At 41.5% G+C, this 16,886-nt stretch overlaps 1 protein-coding gene across 4 annotated transcripts in view; it reads left to right on the top strand.

The window, feature by feature from the left end:
- The window catches only part of LLGL2 (LLGL scribble cell polarity complex component 2), a 35,175-nt gene that overhangs the window by 3,414 nt on the left and 14,875 nt on the right, over positions 1-16,886 (top strand). For 2 of the 4 annotated variants that reach the window (XM_074888903.1, XM_074888902.1), the window contains exons 2-8: positions 5,504-5,611; positions 11,992-12,089; positions 13,079-13,160; positions 14,430-14,545; positions 15,156-15,314; positions 16,109-16,271; positions 16,453-16,585. In XM_074888903.1, coding sequence (XP_074745004.1) covers positions 5,537-5,611; positions 11,992-12,089; positions 13,079-13,160; positions 14,430-14,545; positions 15,156-15,314; positions 16,109-16,271; positions 16,453-16,585 — 826 coding nt within the window. In that variant the 5' untranslated portion in view covers positions 5,504-5,536. Of the gene's footprint in view, positions 1-3,015; positions 3,034-5,503; positions 5,612-11,991; positions 12,090-13,078; positions 13,161-14,429; positions 14,546-15,155; positions 15,315-16,108; positions 16,272-16,452; positions 16,586-16,886 lie in introns of those variants that run through there. The other 2 variants (XM_074888905.1, XM_074888901.1) reach the window with 2 other exon arrangements.

Below are 16,886 nucleotides of genomic sequence, written 5' to 3'. Positions count from 1 at the left end.
GGGACTGGTGGTAGCTAAAGTTTGATTTCTGTGCAGAAATTCTATGGCAACTCCAATTCTCATCTAAAAGTTTTGTGTTGCTTTAAGAAGCAAATGCTTTCAGGTTTACTCCACTGACCCACAATGTTTGATGTAAAAAACTGTTGTAAAGTTACAAGCCACTCTTTCATTTGAATCACGCTTCTTAGTAGAAGCATACAAAGAGTTTTGCATCATGTGCAATAATGTTGTTCAGTGCAAAGACTTTGTTCTGCTGTAGCGTTTTGAAACTTCATGTTGTCATGCTCCCATGACAAGGAGAACACAATAGGAGTCATAATGACACACAAGGTTTGCACAATTAGTAAATTCATTGGAAGGGAGCAGTCCCTGGTAACTCCAAGCATAAAGCTTGTAGTACATGAACTTACCTGATTTGTATGATTTGCTCTCAATTATTTTCCAAGAGTTCTTGGGGAATCTATCTCTGATCTTTTATTTAATATGTTCTGTGTTTTGGGAGGGTGGCCACCTGCACGTGGTGTTGACACAGTCTGTTCAGTTGTTCATTTAACTGTCTGTCTCTCCAGGTTCACAAAAATAAATCCTTTTTACAGGAGGATCTTTTACAGGAGGTTTACTTCTCTGCTAGTGCCTGACTACTGTCTACAAGGTGCATCTGAACACTCTCCTATTCATAAAACTGCGAGTGCCAGGGGCTGGCAGTTGATCAGTTGTGTTGTGTAAGGCAGATCTCCACATGGTCTCATTAAACTATGAGATTAATATTGTTAGAGCATCTTCCCGGTGAAGCCTTATCCTGGGAAGAGCGGGTGGTGTCTTACGCTTCCAAGGTTTCCATGTGCTGCAACTGTTCCTGCCCTTGCTCTGGCTGTTCTGTTTGGCTTGTGCTTTCTTCTTGAGTATTTGTCTTGATGGTGTTACAGCTGAGGGTGATTGTAGAGATGAACTTTACAGTGACAGCCCAGTTAAAGAATAGCTAGGGATTGTTTCATCGATTTCAGGCTAAAAGTGTTCTTAAACTTGTGATTTCAGTGAGTCATGTCTGATGGCTCCTGTAATTGATAAACTTGATAAGACTAGTATTTAAATGATGCTTTGATCATTTTTGTTGTTATGAGATCACTGGGGCTAAGAAATAGCTTTTTCCTGTGAAATTGGTCCGGCCTCTCTTCTGTTGCTGCTGACTGGGTTGGTAACAGGAACAAGGCGAACTTCTGGGTGCGGGAGGAAACCCAGTTCAGACAAGGCCATGGCGGTGACTGTTTGTTATAGGAGCACTAACTGCTTGCAGTTCAAACAAAGCTTGTTGATAAGGCCTCTTTTATTTTGGCAGGGTTGATAAAATATTATCAGATGCAAAGGTAGAAGTTCTCCCTTTAAGGACCTGTGAGCAGGAAAGGGTGTTGAGGAAGGAATGAAAAGGAGATCTAAAGCAACACAAGATTTAAGAGTTCTTGAGATACTTGATGGCATTTTGAAATGAAAGCTGTTGGACCTTATCCCATTGAAAACCTGTTCAAGCTGAGTAAAGGTTGCCTAGGAAGCACACAGATGGTACCTTGCGACTCTCCTACGTGAGCAAAATAAACTCATTATGGGTATGTTTTTTGTTGTGGGGTTAACTTGGGACCGTATCCATACTTAATACTGTCTACGTAGTAAAAACTTCTGACCTGGGCTTCCTCATCTTGTAAGGCTGGATTAACTTGTGTGATTGGGATTTACAGCATTGGTTCTCTTATGCTTTTGGCTGGAAATTCCACTATCATGGAAGGACATAAGCTAAAATTGCAACAAATTTCTACAAAGGGTAATTTCCCTCCAGCCCATGCCTAGTTGATGGAGAAAATCCTAAATGTCTCAGCAAGCTGTGCATGGGCATCAAGACACATTGCTGCATGCAAAAGCAACAAAGACAAAGCAAAACGTGGAGCTCTGGTGGGATTGCTAACACACGGCAGTGAGGAACAATTAATGCTTCTCCTCGGAAGAAGTATTTGGCCTTCTGTTGAATATGTGTCTGTCATGAGATGCAGCATGCGTACTTGCCATAAAATATCAACATCTAAAATGAACAGAACAGAGCAAGGAAACCAGAATGAAATCTGGTTTCGATGTTAACTGCTCCTTAGTCTGTGACTGGAAACAGGATCATCTTGCAATTCATGCCTTCATTGCCTTTCTATATGAATAGCGAAGAGCTTTTATTTTTTGGCTGGATCTAATCAAATGAGGTGAAAAAGGGTATCTCCTCATATTTAGCTAAGCGTTCAGCTAACAGAGCTGATGTGCAGGGCACTCTGAGCTTTGCTGTCAGGTGTCCGTGTACTGAATGTGAGCAAAATTGGGATTGACTCAGCCTTGGGCTATTGTTGCCTATAAACAGCTGACCTCAATGCATCTTAGAAGAAGAGAATGTTGCACGTAGTTTCTGGTAAAAGGCTCATCTTTGAAAGCCTAAAGAATTGTTTCCCTGGAAAATAAGAACATTAGATACATGCAGACCTGGCATGTCTTCAGAGGCTACTGGAGAATTCCTCTCTGGCTACTGGTAGCCACAAATGTTACCATATGGTTCTAAATGCTGACTGGCAGATAACTACAGAGCACATGGGATTGGAGTTTTATGTAAGACACCGAAGGTGTGTGGGAGAGAAGCTGGTCTGCTAATATGTAAATGTGCATCTGGAAGATAAGATTTATACAGATTGTGGAATCTTTTTGTTTTTCTAGAATTGGAAAAGACACTTCCTTATTGTACTAAAAAGAAAATTCTTCTCATTGACAAGAGCCTTGTAAACTTGTAATAATAATTCTGCTTGGACAACCTGTGCTACAGTGGATGCCGTTCTCTTCACAGTTCCTTCTTTGGCTTTGCTCAAAACTGCTTTTCCTCTCATCTCCCCCCGTACTCAGGAATTCTTTGGTCAGGCATGAAACCCTGATACGAGTCAATGAGAGATGACTTTTGTAGCATGCCTTCTCTGTTCGTAATGGACACATCAGTTTGCCAGGATGACGTTTCTTCAAGTGAGTTACTGCTTGATTCCGAACTACTATGCTCCTCAGCCAGTTGAGCAAGTTGTTGTGGGCTGGAGTGTGAATGCTAGATCTCTTGCATAAGCAGGTTAAAACAGCATGCTTCTAGATGCACTTAATATTTCAGGATGAAACGTTCTAGCAGGGTGTTAAATACAAAGTTATGTCTGTCAAATCAAGCCCACTCTTCTTACTTTGCTTGTAACTGAGTTTGTCTCTGCTGTCACAGCTGAGGAGGTCTCTTTTCTAAAGTGGGGAGGATAATGAGGAAAGTTTCTCTGTGGGTTTGCCTAGTTTAACAGGTCCAGGGTATTGATTGACAGTGGGAAAGGGTGCGTCTTTTTGGCACTTTCCTTTCCTTGTCTGGCTAAGGACAAACTGTGTGTTATACATGGGTGTGATATGCTCTCCTTGCATAGCACAGCAGCTTGTCACTGCTCTGTAACTTTTGCTAACTTTGAGTAAATACAGCTTTGTGTAAATAAGTCCCTCTCAGGAATATCTGGTGAAAGAAGACTTACGATCTGATACAATTTTTGAAATTTCAGTTGAAGTACCTAAATCATTGCAGAAGGATCTACTTTCCAAGTAAACTACACCTTTATTTTTCCTCTTTTTTTTGGGGTCCTCTGCTGTATGTGTTTCCGTGCACATTCTTTACCCCTGCATGTGCTGATGGCACAGTTCACGAACACAGATCTGTAGCTGCCTGCTCAGCACCATTTTTCTCCGTGGTGAGTGGAGATGCTGATGATTCTAGATGGGGACTAAGTGACTCAGGCTCTTGGGCCTGATGTGATCTTCTGGTCCCCTGAACCAGAACTGCACTGCAGTCCTCTTAGTGAGCTCTGGACAGTACTGTGTAGGTGGCTGGAGATTTTGGAGTGTGAGCAGGAAAGGTAAAAGAGGAGTAATGCAACAAAGAGGTACAGGTTCTAGTTCAGGGAGTTTCTAGAGGGACTTCTCAAAATATGGCTATGGAGCATCCTGTTTATAATGCCATTTCGGTTTTTTTGGTCCTTCACAGCTGGTAAGGCCTTGCTAGAAACCATCTGAAACACTACTTAAGCTCCTCGGGAATGACTGGCTGATTTAAGTCATTAGCCAAAGACCATCATTATTGGCAGGAGCATGCAGGTAACCACCTTGTTTGCCAGCTCTGCTAGTCCCATCTATACAGATAGGCTGTGAAAGCTCTCTTCCCTCAGTCACCCTCTAGCCCCACTGTTTGAACAAGGGCCCAAGGCTCCCTGTTCACTTGACAGTCTCTTTGGCTCTCCTAGTCCCCCTCTTTCCCTTGTGACACCAGCCTTCTCCCCCTGCTTCCCACCTTGCTGTACAAGTGTATGTACCTCTTCTGATGGTGGGTTACTGTAGAATATCTATACTGATTTTTCATTGCACCTCAGAAGTTCTGGCCCCCACTGTGCATGTGTGTTGTGTACAGAGTAGCAGGTAAATTGCCATAATTTCCTGTCCATCAAATTAAAACGGAATACTGACTTGAGTGTCCGGTAGCTGCTTCATGAACAGCTGAGCTGTCTGTACACTGGAAACTGGAGCCTGTGAAAGACGGCCAGGGCAGGCAGGAGCACTTAGGCCAAGGTAAGTTGTCAGGATGCGATTCAGACGTTTGCTCTTGAGTTGGTGAGAGTTTTACTTGCCACTTAGCACCTCTGCAGAGGGGACATGTGATAACGAATCTCTTGGGCTGAACAGAATATGAGGCTGTAGCCTAGTATCCCCAGTGTGATTGCTGGGATGCAAGTCAGGTCTAATTTGTCCTGCTTGGATCCTCCTGGTGCTGTGAGAGACGAGGCAGTAAGATATATTGAAAGGTTGTGCTTCTAGCTGCACATTGAATTGCAGGTGCAAGATTTTCCTCCCCTACCCCCACCTTGATCAGGGAGTTAGGCTTGATATTTTACAAAAGCAAGTTAATCATTAACGCAGCTACCCTGCAGGCAGCACAGCGCCCTTTCTGCGATACCCGTGGAGCGAGCTGAAAATGTGATTCTTTCTCTTTTTAGCTCAATAGCTGAAGGGTTACCTGGGGTGAAAACTGATACTAGTCAATAATGCCTGTGAGCCTGGGAGTTGGCCTTTAGATCAGGTTTGCCTAAATGTTTATGCAGATGCTGCAGTTTCGTTTGCCTGTTCTTTGGATAAGGTCAGCTGAAGTGATCACAAAATGGCCAAGTGTAAAAACTTTTCTAAAATCCTTGTGGCTTATCTGTACTGGTTTGCTCTAGCAGTGTGAAAATGGTATTGTGTAAGTCCTGCACCAGAGATGCTGCTCGGTAGTGGTATCAGGTTTTAGTTACTCGATAGTGATGTCTCATTCTGCTCTGGCTGATTTGTGTTACCTGCTAAACCAAAAAAAATAACCTACTTCTGCTTGCTTCTCTTCTTAGACTGCTCTCATTTATATGGCTTTGCTTTTTTTTTTTTTTTTGATTAGGATTTTTGGTGCCAAGATACTACAGCGAGGAAGATGAGAAGATTCTTAAGACCCGGACATGATCCAGTGAGAGAGAGGCTTAAACGTGACCTTTTCCAGTTTAACAAGGTACAGTGCTTTCCTCAAACTTCAAGGCATACGTGTGCAAGGCAAATCTATCCTGAGCCACTGCGCAGTATAAAGGGAGGGAAAAACTACTAGAGTGTGGGTGGAAAAGTTAAAATTAGGAGGAGTGGTTTGTTCTCTGTTTTTTCAATTCTGCTCTTTTTTCCCCCGATGTGCCTGACTAGTTTTCTTTAAGCTCATGAGCATGTTCTCAATTTTGGCCTTTGTTTTTAAGAGAAAGGATATTGTCACGCTGTTGAGTGGCACTTGCTGAAAGAAGAGATCTTCACAGCAGCTTTTATATACTCTGAGTGTTCTGTAGTTTGTCCTGCTGTGTGCTGTGACTACTTGTAGGTAGTCTTTGCAGTACCGCTATGGAAGTAAACATTTTTCTAAAGATATGCATAAGCCACAGCTTGCGATGCTGCAACTGAAGCCAGAGTTCCTTGTCCGTGATTATACTTTGGGTTTATAAGTACGCCTCTGTCTTTAAATGTGAATTTAAAAGTCTGTGGTAGAAATGTGGTAGCACGTAGGCAGCACAATGGCCATTAATAATGAATTTGCTATTTTCTTAGTCTGAATCTGTATCTAGATTTTTTTCCTTCCCTCTGTGAAGAGGAAACAGCAATGGCTGTGCTATCTATCCAACAGTCTGGGCATTTTTCTTTTGAGCCCTGGCCAGGAACATAGTGCTTTCATCATTGTAAATGGCTGATATTAATTCTTTGCTAGGCTAATGGCTACTTACACCTTCATTGGGTATCAGAAATACATTTGTAGGTTTTTTATTTCCAAGGCTTAAATGGAATTTTGCTGAAAAGTACAATGGATAAATGAAGTCAGCCTAGGAAATAACCTCCTTGATTCATTAAAATTCTAGTGTAGATATATACTTAAAGTGGAACTTTGGATATTTGAGGTGAATGATTTAAGATAATTTGGTACTAAACCACACCATTTCCATGCATACCATCGGGGAGACAAAAGGAACTCAAGAGTGCTTCAGGCCTATTTTCAGCTTGCTACCATGAGGAAATGCTAGTGCAGATGCTGTAAAAATGTCAGTAAATGAAGACCAGGATTGATTTGCTTGCATTTAGCTGAATGCAGTGTCAGCTTTAGAAAAGACATCCCAGGGATGGCTCAGAATTGCTTATAAACATATAAAATTGTATATACTTTGGAAAAACCTTTGCTATTTCAGGTATGTCTCTTCCTTGAATATGCCTTTCTCTTATGAGAATGTTTGGCTAAACTTTACCTGCCAGAGACAGACTAATCTGAATGATGCAAAACAGAGTTGAAAGAACTAGCTTTTGCAGCAGAGGGAAACTTCCAAATATATTAGAAGCTGGCATCAGGATTTGTGACTCCATTTGATTCAGTCCTGAAGGTAAATATTGCATCTTGTTTCTAGGGAGGCGACTACTTTGGACACTTCCTAATGGTTTACTCTCATTAAAAACTTGGTAATTAAAGGCCTTGCAAAATGCATTTGCACTTTTAAGTCACAGTAACTTGTTCTTTTCTAACAAGAATCAGAAAGGGAATGAACATTATACCATTATATATACCAGAATCTTTTACGTTATGCTTTTTTCTTGCATAAAGGCTTTTTTTTTTCCCAAGTCTTGTGTGTCCCATTCCAGTATTTCCAGAGATAATGGATCATTTGAAAGCCTCTACGCTTTGATATAGTAAACATCTTCTCACAGCTAGGTAGACTGAGAAGATCTGGGAAAGTCAGACCTTAATTCTGACCTGTTGAAGGTTGTGGCTTCAAGGAGCCAAGAAACATAGTACTTGCTGTGCCAAGACTGTCCTTGTCTAATGTGCTAGTAAAGCAAGTACATTAGTGCTGGTAAGCAAGTTTTTAAACACTTGTCATTTGAGGTTTTTGAAACACTTCTGGTTAGGAACCTGCTTGGGAAATATTTTGTGGGACTCTAAAGTCACTGATCAGCAAAATTGCATGGTGTATTTGCACCTCTTCGGTGTGTGATGCTGGTAGTGACTAAATGGAAGGTCTGTACCTTAAAGATGCTGGGGATTCCTGCCCTCATTTTATTGTTTACACTGAAGGTGAATATGAGTGCATGATGCCACACAAGTTTAGTGTTAATATAGTTCAGTGTGTTTGGCCATGGTGACCTGGTAATGGACTTAAATTAAAAAAGTCTTTTTAATCAGTGGTGGTGGATTTTTTTTGTTTTACTCCCTCAAGTACAAATAGGTTGCGATCTGTTTACTGTTTTCCCTGCTTGCATTTCTGTTCCAGGTAAGAGGTGGTCCAGATGGTTTTAAAGGACTGATTTGGCCACTGGACTAGCTTTTCAAACTGTCCTCAAACTTGTGTTTGTTTCAAAACACACTTTCCCAAATTCTGCTAGTCACTTAGCTTTGTGTATCTGTTTCTCTGTATGAGTAAGAACTTCCCATACTTGTGTGTACCTGTTGCAAGAATCTGTTTTTAGCTCAGTGGATAGAATGAAGGATAAGGTATGTGGACTTGGCAGTCTACTTCTTTAAGTTTATCCTGCTTTTGGAAGTAGTATTTGGATGCCTTTGGCTCAGTCCAAGCCCTGCAGAAGAAACATGTTCAGGCTGGCATTGTCAGACTAGATGATGGGTAACATACAGGTGAACCAGCCTGTCTTACAGCTGAATGTTACCAAACTGGGAACATTGCATTTAATTTATGGCTTTGTGTTTCTTCCCCTCTTTTCAGTCTTCCTAACCCTTTGCTAATGGGTGCGATGGATAACTTACCTTAAATCTGAATTAGTGTCTATGCAAAGTAGATTTAACACATACAGGCTTCATTGTTTCTTCAAAAGACATATTAACAAAGGTACAGGGTTTGTATTGCCTGTGGTTGGGTTTGTCTCTGCTTTGTCATAAAACAATCTGAGAGGAGAAGCGGAGAGAAATGAAAGAAGGAAGACAGCACTGAAGTTCGTCTGCACAGCTTTAGTGTGGGCTGGGAACAACTGTTAAGTTTGGCCACACTTTTCCTGCAGTAAATATGACTGACATGTAGCGTTCCTGTTAGCTAATGCTGCTGACATCAGGCTTACTTTTACTGAGTCTGACAAATCTGTGGTTTGAGGAAAATGAAAACAAAAGCTCTTACCTTTCCTCAAAGAAACAAAGGCCCTTTTGAGAAGGAGGGCACATTGTGAGCACTCTAGTTTCTTATTTCAGCTCTGCTGAAAAGGCCCCATTGTAACCTCTACTGCCTTCTGCCCCCCTCGCTCCCCCTTGCTGGGTTTACCTGCTGAGCAGGTGAAAGGATTGGCTGATGAAAGCTGCCCGAGAGGAGAGGAAAGACAACTGAAAAACTGACTTGATGCGATTTAACAACTGGGTGTAAATAAGTACAAGAAAAAGATCTGGGTAACCAGTGCAGTGAACGTGAATGCCTGGGCCTGGTGGTGTCAAATACAGCCAAAAAGTCACCCTGATGCCTTTCTTGCCCAGCTGTGGAAACAAATGACATAGGAGGGAGTTCTCTTTGTTACGTCTCATGGGCATCCTAGTTGATAATGCAAAGCTATCAGAAACCATTAGTACATTTACTTTACTGCATAAGCAGTTGTGTAACACACTGTTGTTGTTACTGATGCTTTCTTCTTGTGCTTCTTTATGTGGTACTATTTTCTGCAGTGGCCTTCTATTATTAATAGTTTACTCCTGGATGTAATAGTTACTGTAGCTTTTGTAAATTTGTCTATGAGATGGGGGGTACTGCAAATTTTCTATTGAAGGAAAACCTGGAGAAATAATTACCCTCCTATTATTATTACTGAATGGTACACACTTGGTTATGGAGTTCATAGGTCTCATAATTGAAAATGAAAGCTTTTATTGAGTTGTCTAATGTGTTTATGAATTAACACATCAAAACCAAGGTATAATTAGGCCAATATTAGGCTAGTTTTGACAGCTTCATAACAGGCAGTACTCTATTGTATAAGTCATGGTTTTCTATTATGAGAATTATGGCTAAAGCCTTATCTTCTGGGCTGGAAGAAGTCTTGGAATAAACACAGTTTCTAATTGATGTTTCGTTGAAAATGGCACCTAGCTGTGTTGATGGCATGACAGTACAGCAACTGTGAACAAGTTGAAACTAAAACTAACAGTGGAATTACATTGGTGTCTCCCTAACAAATTCCTCACTCTTGTTTTGGGGGAGAGTGGAATGGTGTCTATTGCCTAAGCTACAGCTGATTCAATTAAATGTCTGATTTGTTGTTAAGATAACCTGTTACCTTGAATCTTCTTCCCAGAATTGTATACCATAGCTTCCTACTCTCACAGCTCTGACAACAAGGAAGCTTTTCTGTGTTGTCTCAGTAGCTATCATGGTACAGAGAAATTACTCTTTGCCGGTGCTGGATTAGAAAACTGCCCTGTTTCAGTTCTGAATCCATAGATAAGTTCCTAATTTCATACAGTCTCGTCTAGGAAGTTTTATATGTGTAGCTAAGCAAAGGTTGGTTAGCAACAACTTCAAGGGTGACATTAAAAAGATTGACTTCTCAAAGTTTATTTTTAATAATACAAACTTAACGCTTAAATTACCGTCTTAGAATATAAATAAGTAAGGCTGGAGATTAAGTTATCATAAAGACAAATAAACTCAGTGGTCTTGGAGCCAGTAGTACTAATCTTAATTTACTACATATAAAAGGTTAAAAATTAGTAACTGCTCCTTTGCCCAGTCTTATGAGTTGGCAAGCATAAAATTGGGAAATGCTCCAATATTTCCAATTTTATATCCTCTAAAATGGCTTATCTTCCCCTAATAGGACCTCAGACTGGGGTAACTGATGATGTAGAGGAAGGAGGTCTATTTTTACAATTTATGAATTGTGATCAAATGGCTAAAACTGAAGCAATCTGGCAGACTGTGAAGTTAGCCATATCCTCCTGTGACTGTGTCGTTGAGCTGTTTCTACTCAAAGTAGTGATGCCACAGTAAAAGGGCATTAAACTACTTTGTAGCAGCTGGGAGTACCTCAGGCTAATGACATGACCACAGAAATGAAACTGGCTTTATTTGATTCTCCTGCAAGGCATTAAGTTGGGAAATCACTATGCCGGAAATAAAGTCCAGGTGTTACTTTTAGGTTGAATAAACCATAAAGCCAAGTGATGTGGTAGCTCTGTCTCAGACATGATGGAAATGATGGTGAGGTGCAAGTCCTCACTTCTGTAGATGGATGGTTTTCTGCTTATTCTTTTTTTGTTTGTTTGTGTGAGTGGTCCTCAGGCTGTTTTGTAACAAATTCCTATTCTGTAGCTGACCAGCTTGCCTTAGAAGAATATATTTTCCAGAAGTTGGGACTATAGGGATAACAATGTTTTCCAGGAAGTAGCCTTATTGATCTCTGGGCACACAAATCCGTCTTTACACGGCTATATGTTGTTGAACACTCATGCATACTTGTTTTGTCTAAACAATGATAACAACTGTACATTAGCACTTCTAAAAACTTGACTGAGCTATTTTACAAGCAGCTTGGTTGCATCCTGTAGGCATGGCAGAATATTATTTCGTAGTGTGTAAATGCATTGCCCATGTTAAGTGTGGTGTGTACAACATGCTCCAGATCTTCCTTTGGTGTGGTGTAAATCGCACTTTAGAGAAGCACTAAGGCCAAGTGCTCTCCATGATAGTGACTGGCATCTTTTATTACCAAATAGCTTTGAATTAGTTTGAGGTGGCTTAGCAGGCTCCTGCTCTCATTAAATTCCAGTGTTCCTTGTGCTACCTCTGGAAAATGGATATCAGTTACATCAGTTTTCCTGACTGCCCCACAAGAAATCTGTTTAGTTTTCTTGATGAGCACTGATGTTTGCTCAATAGTTCTTCATAGCTTTGCACCATTTCTTGATGTCAGTCAACAAGAGGAGGTCATGAAGGCTGACCTGTGTGGAATTTGGCAGATAAAGCTGACCTTACAATACGCAGCATTTGTGTCAGACTTTGAAATTGTGCTGAGCAGTTGGTTTACAGAAGTAAAGTTGATGTGGAGTGATGGAGTGTATTGTGGTGACCGAGTAAGCTGTGCTTATGCAGAGCTATTTATAATCTTAACATAAAGAGCTACTGGGTTACTGTTTTCAGAATGTTTCTCTTTTATTTCTGTTACACTTCTGCATATCCTGGATGTGGAGCCAGGGGTTCTTGAAATGGGTTCATCCTTAGGCTGTTGTTCAGCAAATGTAACCTGTGTTTGAACACAGAAAAAGCTACAATTAAGTGCTGTATTTCAGACTGCCATGCAATATTTAACTTCTTGTTTTTATCTGTGTACGACAATGCCCATGAAACATGCTGTTGATCATGATTTTTTCTTTCTCTCTACCAGACTGTGGAACATGGATTTCCCCATCAACCCAGTGCACTGGGCTATAGCCCATTCCTCCGCCTTATGGCCATTGGAACGCGATCAGGAGCCATCAAACTGTATTCTTTTGAACAATTTTGGCTAGATTTCTCTGACCGCATCAGAATGTGCAATTTTGAAGATGCTGTAAGAAGTTAGACTAAGTATAAATTTGCAAGCAAGGTTTACTGGAACAGTTTGCCTAGACTTGAAGAGATTTTGGTCTGATCAGAATGGGGTTATCTTGCCAAGAGCTGAACTATAGCTCAAACAGAAGCTGAGATGATGCAGATATTAGACAAGATTCTTTGTTCCTGCTATGCAGAAGGTCAGACTAGATCTGGCTGAAGTTTAGCAATCCTTCATGTTGTAAATACCAGGGTGGTTTAAATATTTGGGGCAGGGTTCCTTTTTTTTTTTTTTTTTACAGTGATTCTATTTCAAAGGTTAAAACTGAAGTCAGAAATGCTTTCAACTTCCTGAGTTTTTGACCATCCGGACATTAAAGACCTGAACATTGAAGTTGGTGACTTTTATTTTTAGGTAATGATGGCCAGTCTGATTTTTGTGTATATGCAAGGCACTGAGGTGATTCCCATGGCACAGTACCAGCTAGGCAAGCAATGAAACAGGCATATCACTCAGCCCAGAAAGGAAAAGTTGGTTCTCTCTCTGCCTGCTTAATCATTCATTCCTGGTGTTGTTTGTGTTCAGAGGCTGGACTTCACATGCAGGCGGTAGCCATCTGTCTCTTGGTTACAGATTAGTTAAGCAGGATTGGAGTGTCTGGGAAACCACTAAACACCTCAGAAAAAACAGGGTCCAGGCACCTCTTCTGCATATGCTCAAAGATGAAGTAAACTTCCATGTTCTCCCGTAGTGTGCATAACCTGCCACAAGCATATAAAATCAAAGTAGATTTGCACTGGTTCTTTTCAGTCCAGATCACTAACAGTAAAACATGGTTTCAAACTAATCTCTTTTCATCTTGCTTGCTAGCAAGCTGCTTATCAATTACTTGTAGCTGTGGGTCATCTTAAATACTGTAGATCCTCAACAAACTCTTCAGATATGGTGCTCCTGGGGTGGAGTTCATGGGTTTACATGAAGAAAACAATACTGTAATGCAGATTCACTTTATACCTGATCAAGTAAGTGTATTTTCAGTACCTCTGCGACTTACGTAAGACTCTCTTAAACAGGTGTTGAGTTTGTTCCAGGCAACTGGGCTCCTATTACCAAGTATATTCAAATGCTGCTTGGTCGGGAATGCTTATCCCAGTGTATTTTGTGCTCTCAGCAGCACTTGTTGCTGTGGAGATGCTCAATAAAACTCAAGAGTAGCTCTATTGTTTGTAACTGTTAGTCATTTATCTCAAACAACATATTGGGAATGGTAATAAGGCCAGAATAGTTCAGGCAATCTGCTGCAGAAGCGAGAACTTCCTTTTCCTTTTTGCAGCCCCTACTGTTTCAGTACAAGTGGGTGGTCTTTCTTCTGGAGAACAGATACAACAGTAGCTGCTGTTGAACTGATTTAATTATTTTCAGGAGTTCAAAACAGTACTGCTAACCTCGCCTGCTGTTAAGCTTGTTGCCTTTGTGTTTTGGGGTATTGAATCCTGCTCCTGGGGTTTGCTGAACAGTTATTGCCACAATCTAAAAGTAGGAAGGCAGAATTTTCCAAATGTCTGGTGGCTGTCTAACCACTTTCCCTTCCCTTGACTGTCAGACTGGTGTCTTGGCCACCTACATTGTTGCATGATGCCCCCAGTATAGCATGAGTGGCCTCTTTGAGAGGGATTTAATTCTTGAGGTGGTTTTGGGTGTCTGTTTGCTTAACTAATGGTATAAGCTGAAACTCCCATGGGGAGTGTTGCACCAGGTGTGGCTTCAGCAGGTAAAATGCTTCAATTTGAACATAGAGCCAGCAGGGCTGGGCTCATAAAAGGACTCTGACACAACCCTCCAGAATGAGGTTGGACACGAAGAATGCAAGGAGTGCGGTGTAGTAGACTGTATCAGCCCCACCCAAAGCTGGGGTGTGTTGCAGCAAACCATGCTGAGCGAGAAGGTGGTGAGCTAACAGCCTGCAGCTGCGTTGCTGAGCTTTACAGCATAGGCTGATCTTTTTCAAGAGCTTAAATCCTTGTCATCCCCCTCAGTGATAACCTGTGCCTTTGTCCTATATAAGAGGGCTTTTAGCCTTTAGGCTACTTCTTGTCTCCCCTCAACCCCCAAATCCCTTGCTGTTAGCTAACAGTGTTGCTGCAGGATATATCCACCGCTATAAAGAACTGTGGCTGGCTCCCCAGTCCTGTTTTAGCAGAGAATTATGAACAGCAGCAACTTTATTGCTGGATTTTACTGTTACATTTAATAGTGTGATTCTGAAAAAAGCATCTTGTGTGGTTTTGTAGTGCCAGCTGGTGACACTACTAGATGATAACAGCTTGCATCTTTGGAGCCTGAAGCAGCACAGTGGAGCATCCGAGCTGCGGGAGGAGTACCGCTTCACCTTGAAAGGACCACCTGGGTAATCTGCAAGAGTGTTTTTGAGCTAGTCTGGGGATAAGCAAGCAAGTAAGAAAATTCTGCTGCGGTTCTGGCTGGAGCTTGTCCTGTTCTTACAGACTCTCACTCATGGAATCCATTAAAGGGACATCCATGGAAACCAAACAGGACTTGGCTAGGGCCTGGGAGACCACCTTTTAAGTATTGTGCCATTGTAAAGGGTGACATCTTTTTTTAATACTGTGCATCCACTTCTGTGTGTACAGGAGCTGTAAATCTTAAGGTTAAGTAAATCTAAGCATCCCTTAAGTCAGAGTTTAAAATACTGCTATGGTTTTAGTTTCACTTGATCTTGCCAGTTTTGGGTGAGCTATTTTTAACTCCTTTGGGGACACAGGAAGAGAGGCTTCTTTAAAAAGGCATCTGGGTCTTTGTCCATGTGCTTGTGAAAAGTCTTTTGACATAATTTATCTTAAAGCTAGTGTTTTCCTCCTTCAAAAAAATTACGCCTGGCTCAAAATCTCTGCCTATAAAACAAATGACACTTGTAAATATCCCTGTTATCAGTTCTCTCAAGTTCAGTAACGTAGTATTTTTGCATGCAGTTGATGAGAGTCTCTTTGCATCCCCAGGTCTCCACCCAGTGCCACACAGATAACAGCTGTCCTTCCCCATTCCTCACGGGAAGTCCTGTATCTTGGCACGGAGAGTGGCAACATCTTTGTAGTGGAGCTTCCATCGTTCAGAGTGCTGGAGGACAGGACCATAACCTCCGAGGCTGTGCTGCAGCGGTGAGTGAGCAAACAGACACTGCTGTACAGAGGTGGAATCCCATTAGCAGACATATCCTTTGTTAAAATGTCACCCTAGATTATGTACTGGGGCCTCACTGTTGTGTTAAGCATTGTCCAGATCTGCATGACTCCTGTGAAAGTAACTTTTGGTCCTGGTATGTGTTGAGTAACAGTTTCTGTCCTGGTCAACCTAGTACTGTGACCGTGGAGGTATAGCGTATGGGCAGAACTATACAGGAGACACTTGGAGTAAATCTGCAAACCTTGTGCCCTGTCCCTTGTGTTTACTTTTGCAAAAAATGTTAGGCTTAACTGTAATTACCCATTTATTTTTTTGACCATTGGAAGAACTTCCAAAGCTGCTTTGTCTAAATGAGGGTTTTGTCTCTCTGGAGATTCAAGTGCTGCTGAAAACTGTCCTACTTCATGTTGCTGTTGCTTCCAACTGACACTTCCATGTTACCTTTATTCTGTAAGGGTCACAAGAGAATAGGGAGGGTGATTCAGAGTGTCTTTACACTCCTAGGATCCAGTCCTGGAATTCATTGTAAACCTTGGGTTTTCCCTGAAGAAAATGGGACAGGATGCATGTTCACATAGTGGGCCTGGTGTGATGTTTTACTTAGGATTTTTCTGCTTCTTGAAAGATTTGTGGAAAGATTGTACTTATTCTCATCTATTTGAAATTTTCATTGCTTCAATTTCTCATTCTTATACCTTAACTGTTATTACAGTCACATTAGGTTGTACCTGGAATAAACTTTTCTGGGTTTTCTCTTCTGCTTCTGTAGGGTACCAGAAGATTACTGTAACAGGCGATCATGTGAATTAGTGGAAGCCCTCCGGGAACATCCTAAGAACCCTGACCAGATCCTGATTGGATACAGCAGGGGCTTGATTGTCCTCTGGGACCTGCAGAATAGCAAAGTGACACACCATTTCCTGGGCAGCCAGGTATTAATTCAATCCAAAGTCAGTTCAGCAGGGGAGGAAGGGCTCTCTCTCATCTGGGTACTCTGAAAACAAGTAGGTGCAGGGAGAGCCTGACAAAGCTTCCTTTTTAGTAAGAATGCATTGGGTTTTGGGGGTGTTAACAGCTGTCTGGTGAGCAGTCATTGTATGTCTTTCTCTTCAGCAACTGGAGAACCTCTACTGGCAGAGGGATGGCAGTAAATTCATTAGTTGTCACTATGATGGAAGTTACACCCAGTGGCCAGTATCTAGTGACAACAGGCAGCCTGAGCCTCTGGAAAACCTTGTGCCTTATGGTCAGTAAGTGAGGTTTAATTATTTCATATTTGTCTATACTCAAACTCATTTTGGGATTGTGTAGGAAATTCAAGTCATGTTCTCCCTAGTGTTTAATCCTAATGGCAAAATGCAGAGCTGCCTTTTGAATGGGTTGTGAACCTACACTAAAGGATTGCAGTCCAGTTTTTCTTCTTGGATTTTAAACTCCTTTACATTGTTGAGGTCTGTCATGAAGATGGAGAGCAAATGTGTTGAAGAAATTAGCGTTCCTTTTGAAGAAGGGTGTTGGTGATTCAGCTCTTTGTTTTAGTTCAAGTG

This window comes from Strix uralensis, chromosome 19 (assembly GCF_047716275.1).
Source record: "Strix uralensis isolate ZFMK-TIS-50842 chromosome 19, bStrUra1, whole genome shotgun sequence".
Classification (NCBI taxonomy): domain Eukaryota; kingdom Metazoa; phylum Chordata; class Aves; order Strigiformes; family Strigidae; genus Strix; species Strix uralensis.
Note: the sequence above shows the minus strand (reverse complement) of the source record. Positions and strands in the feature narration are given on the sequence as shown.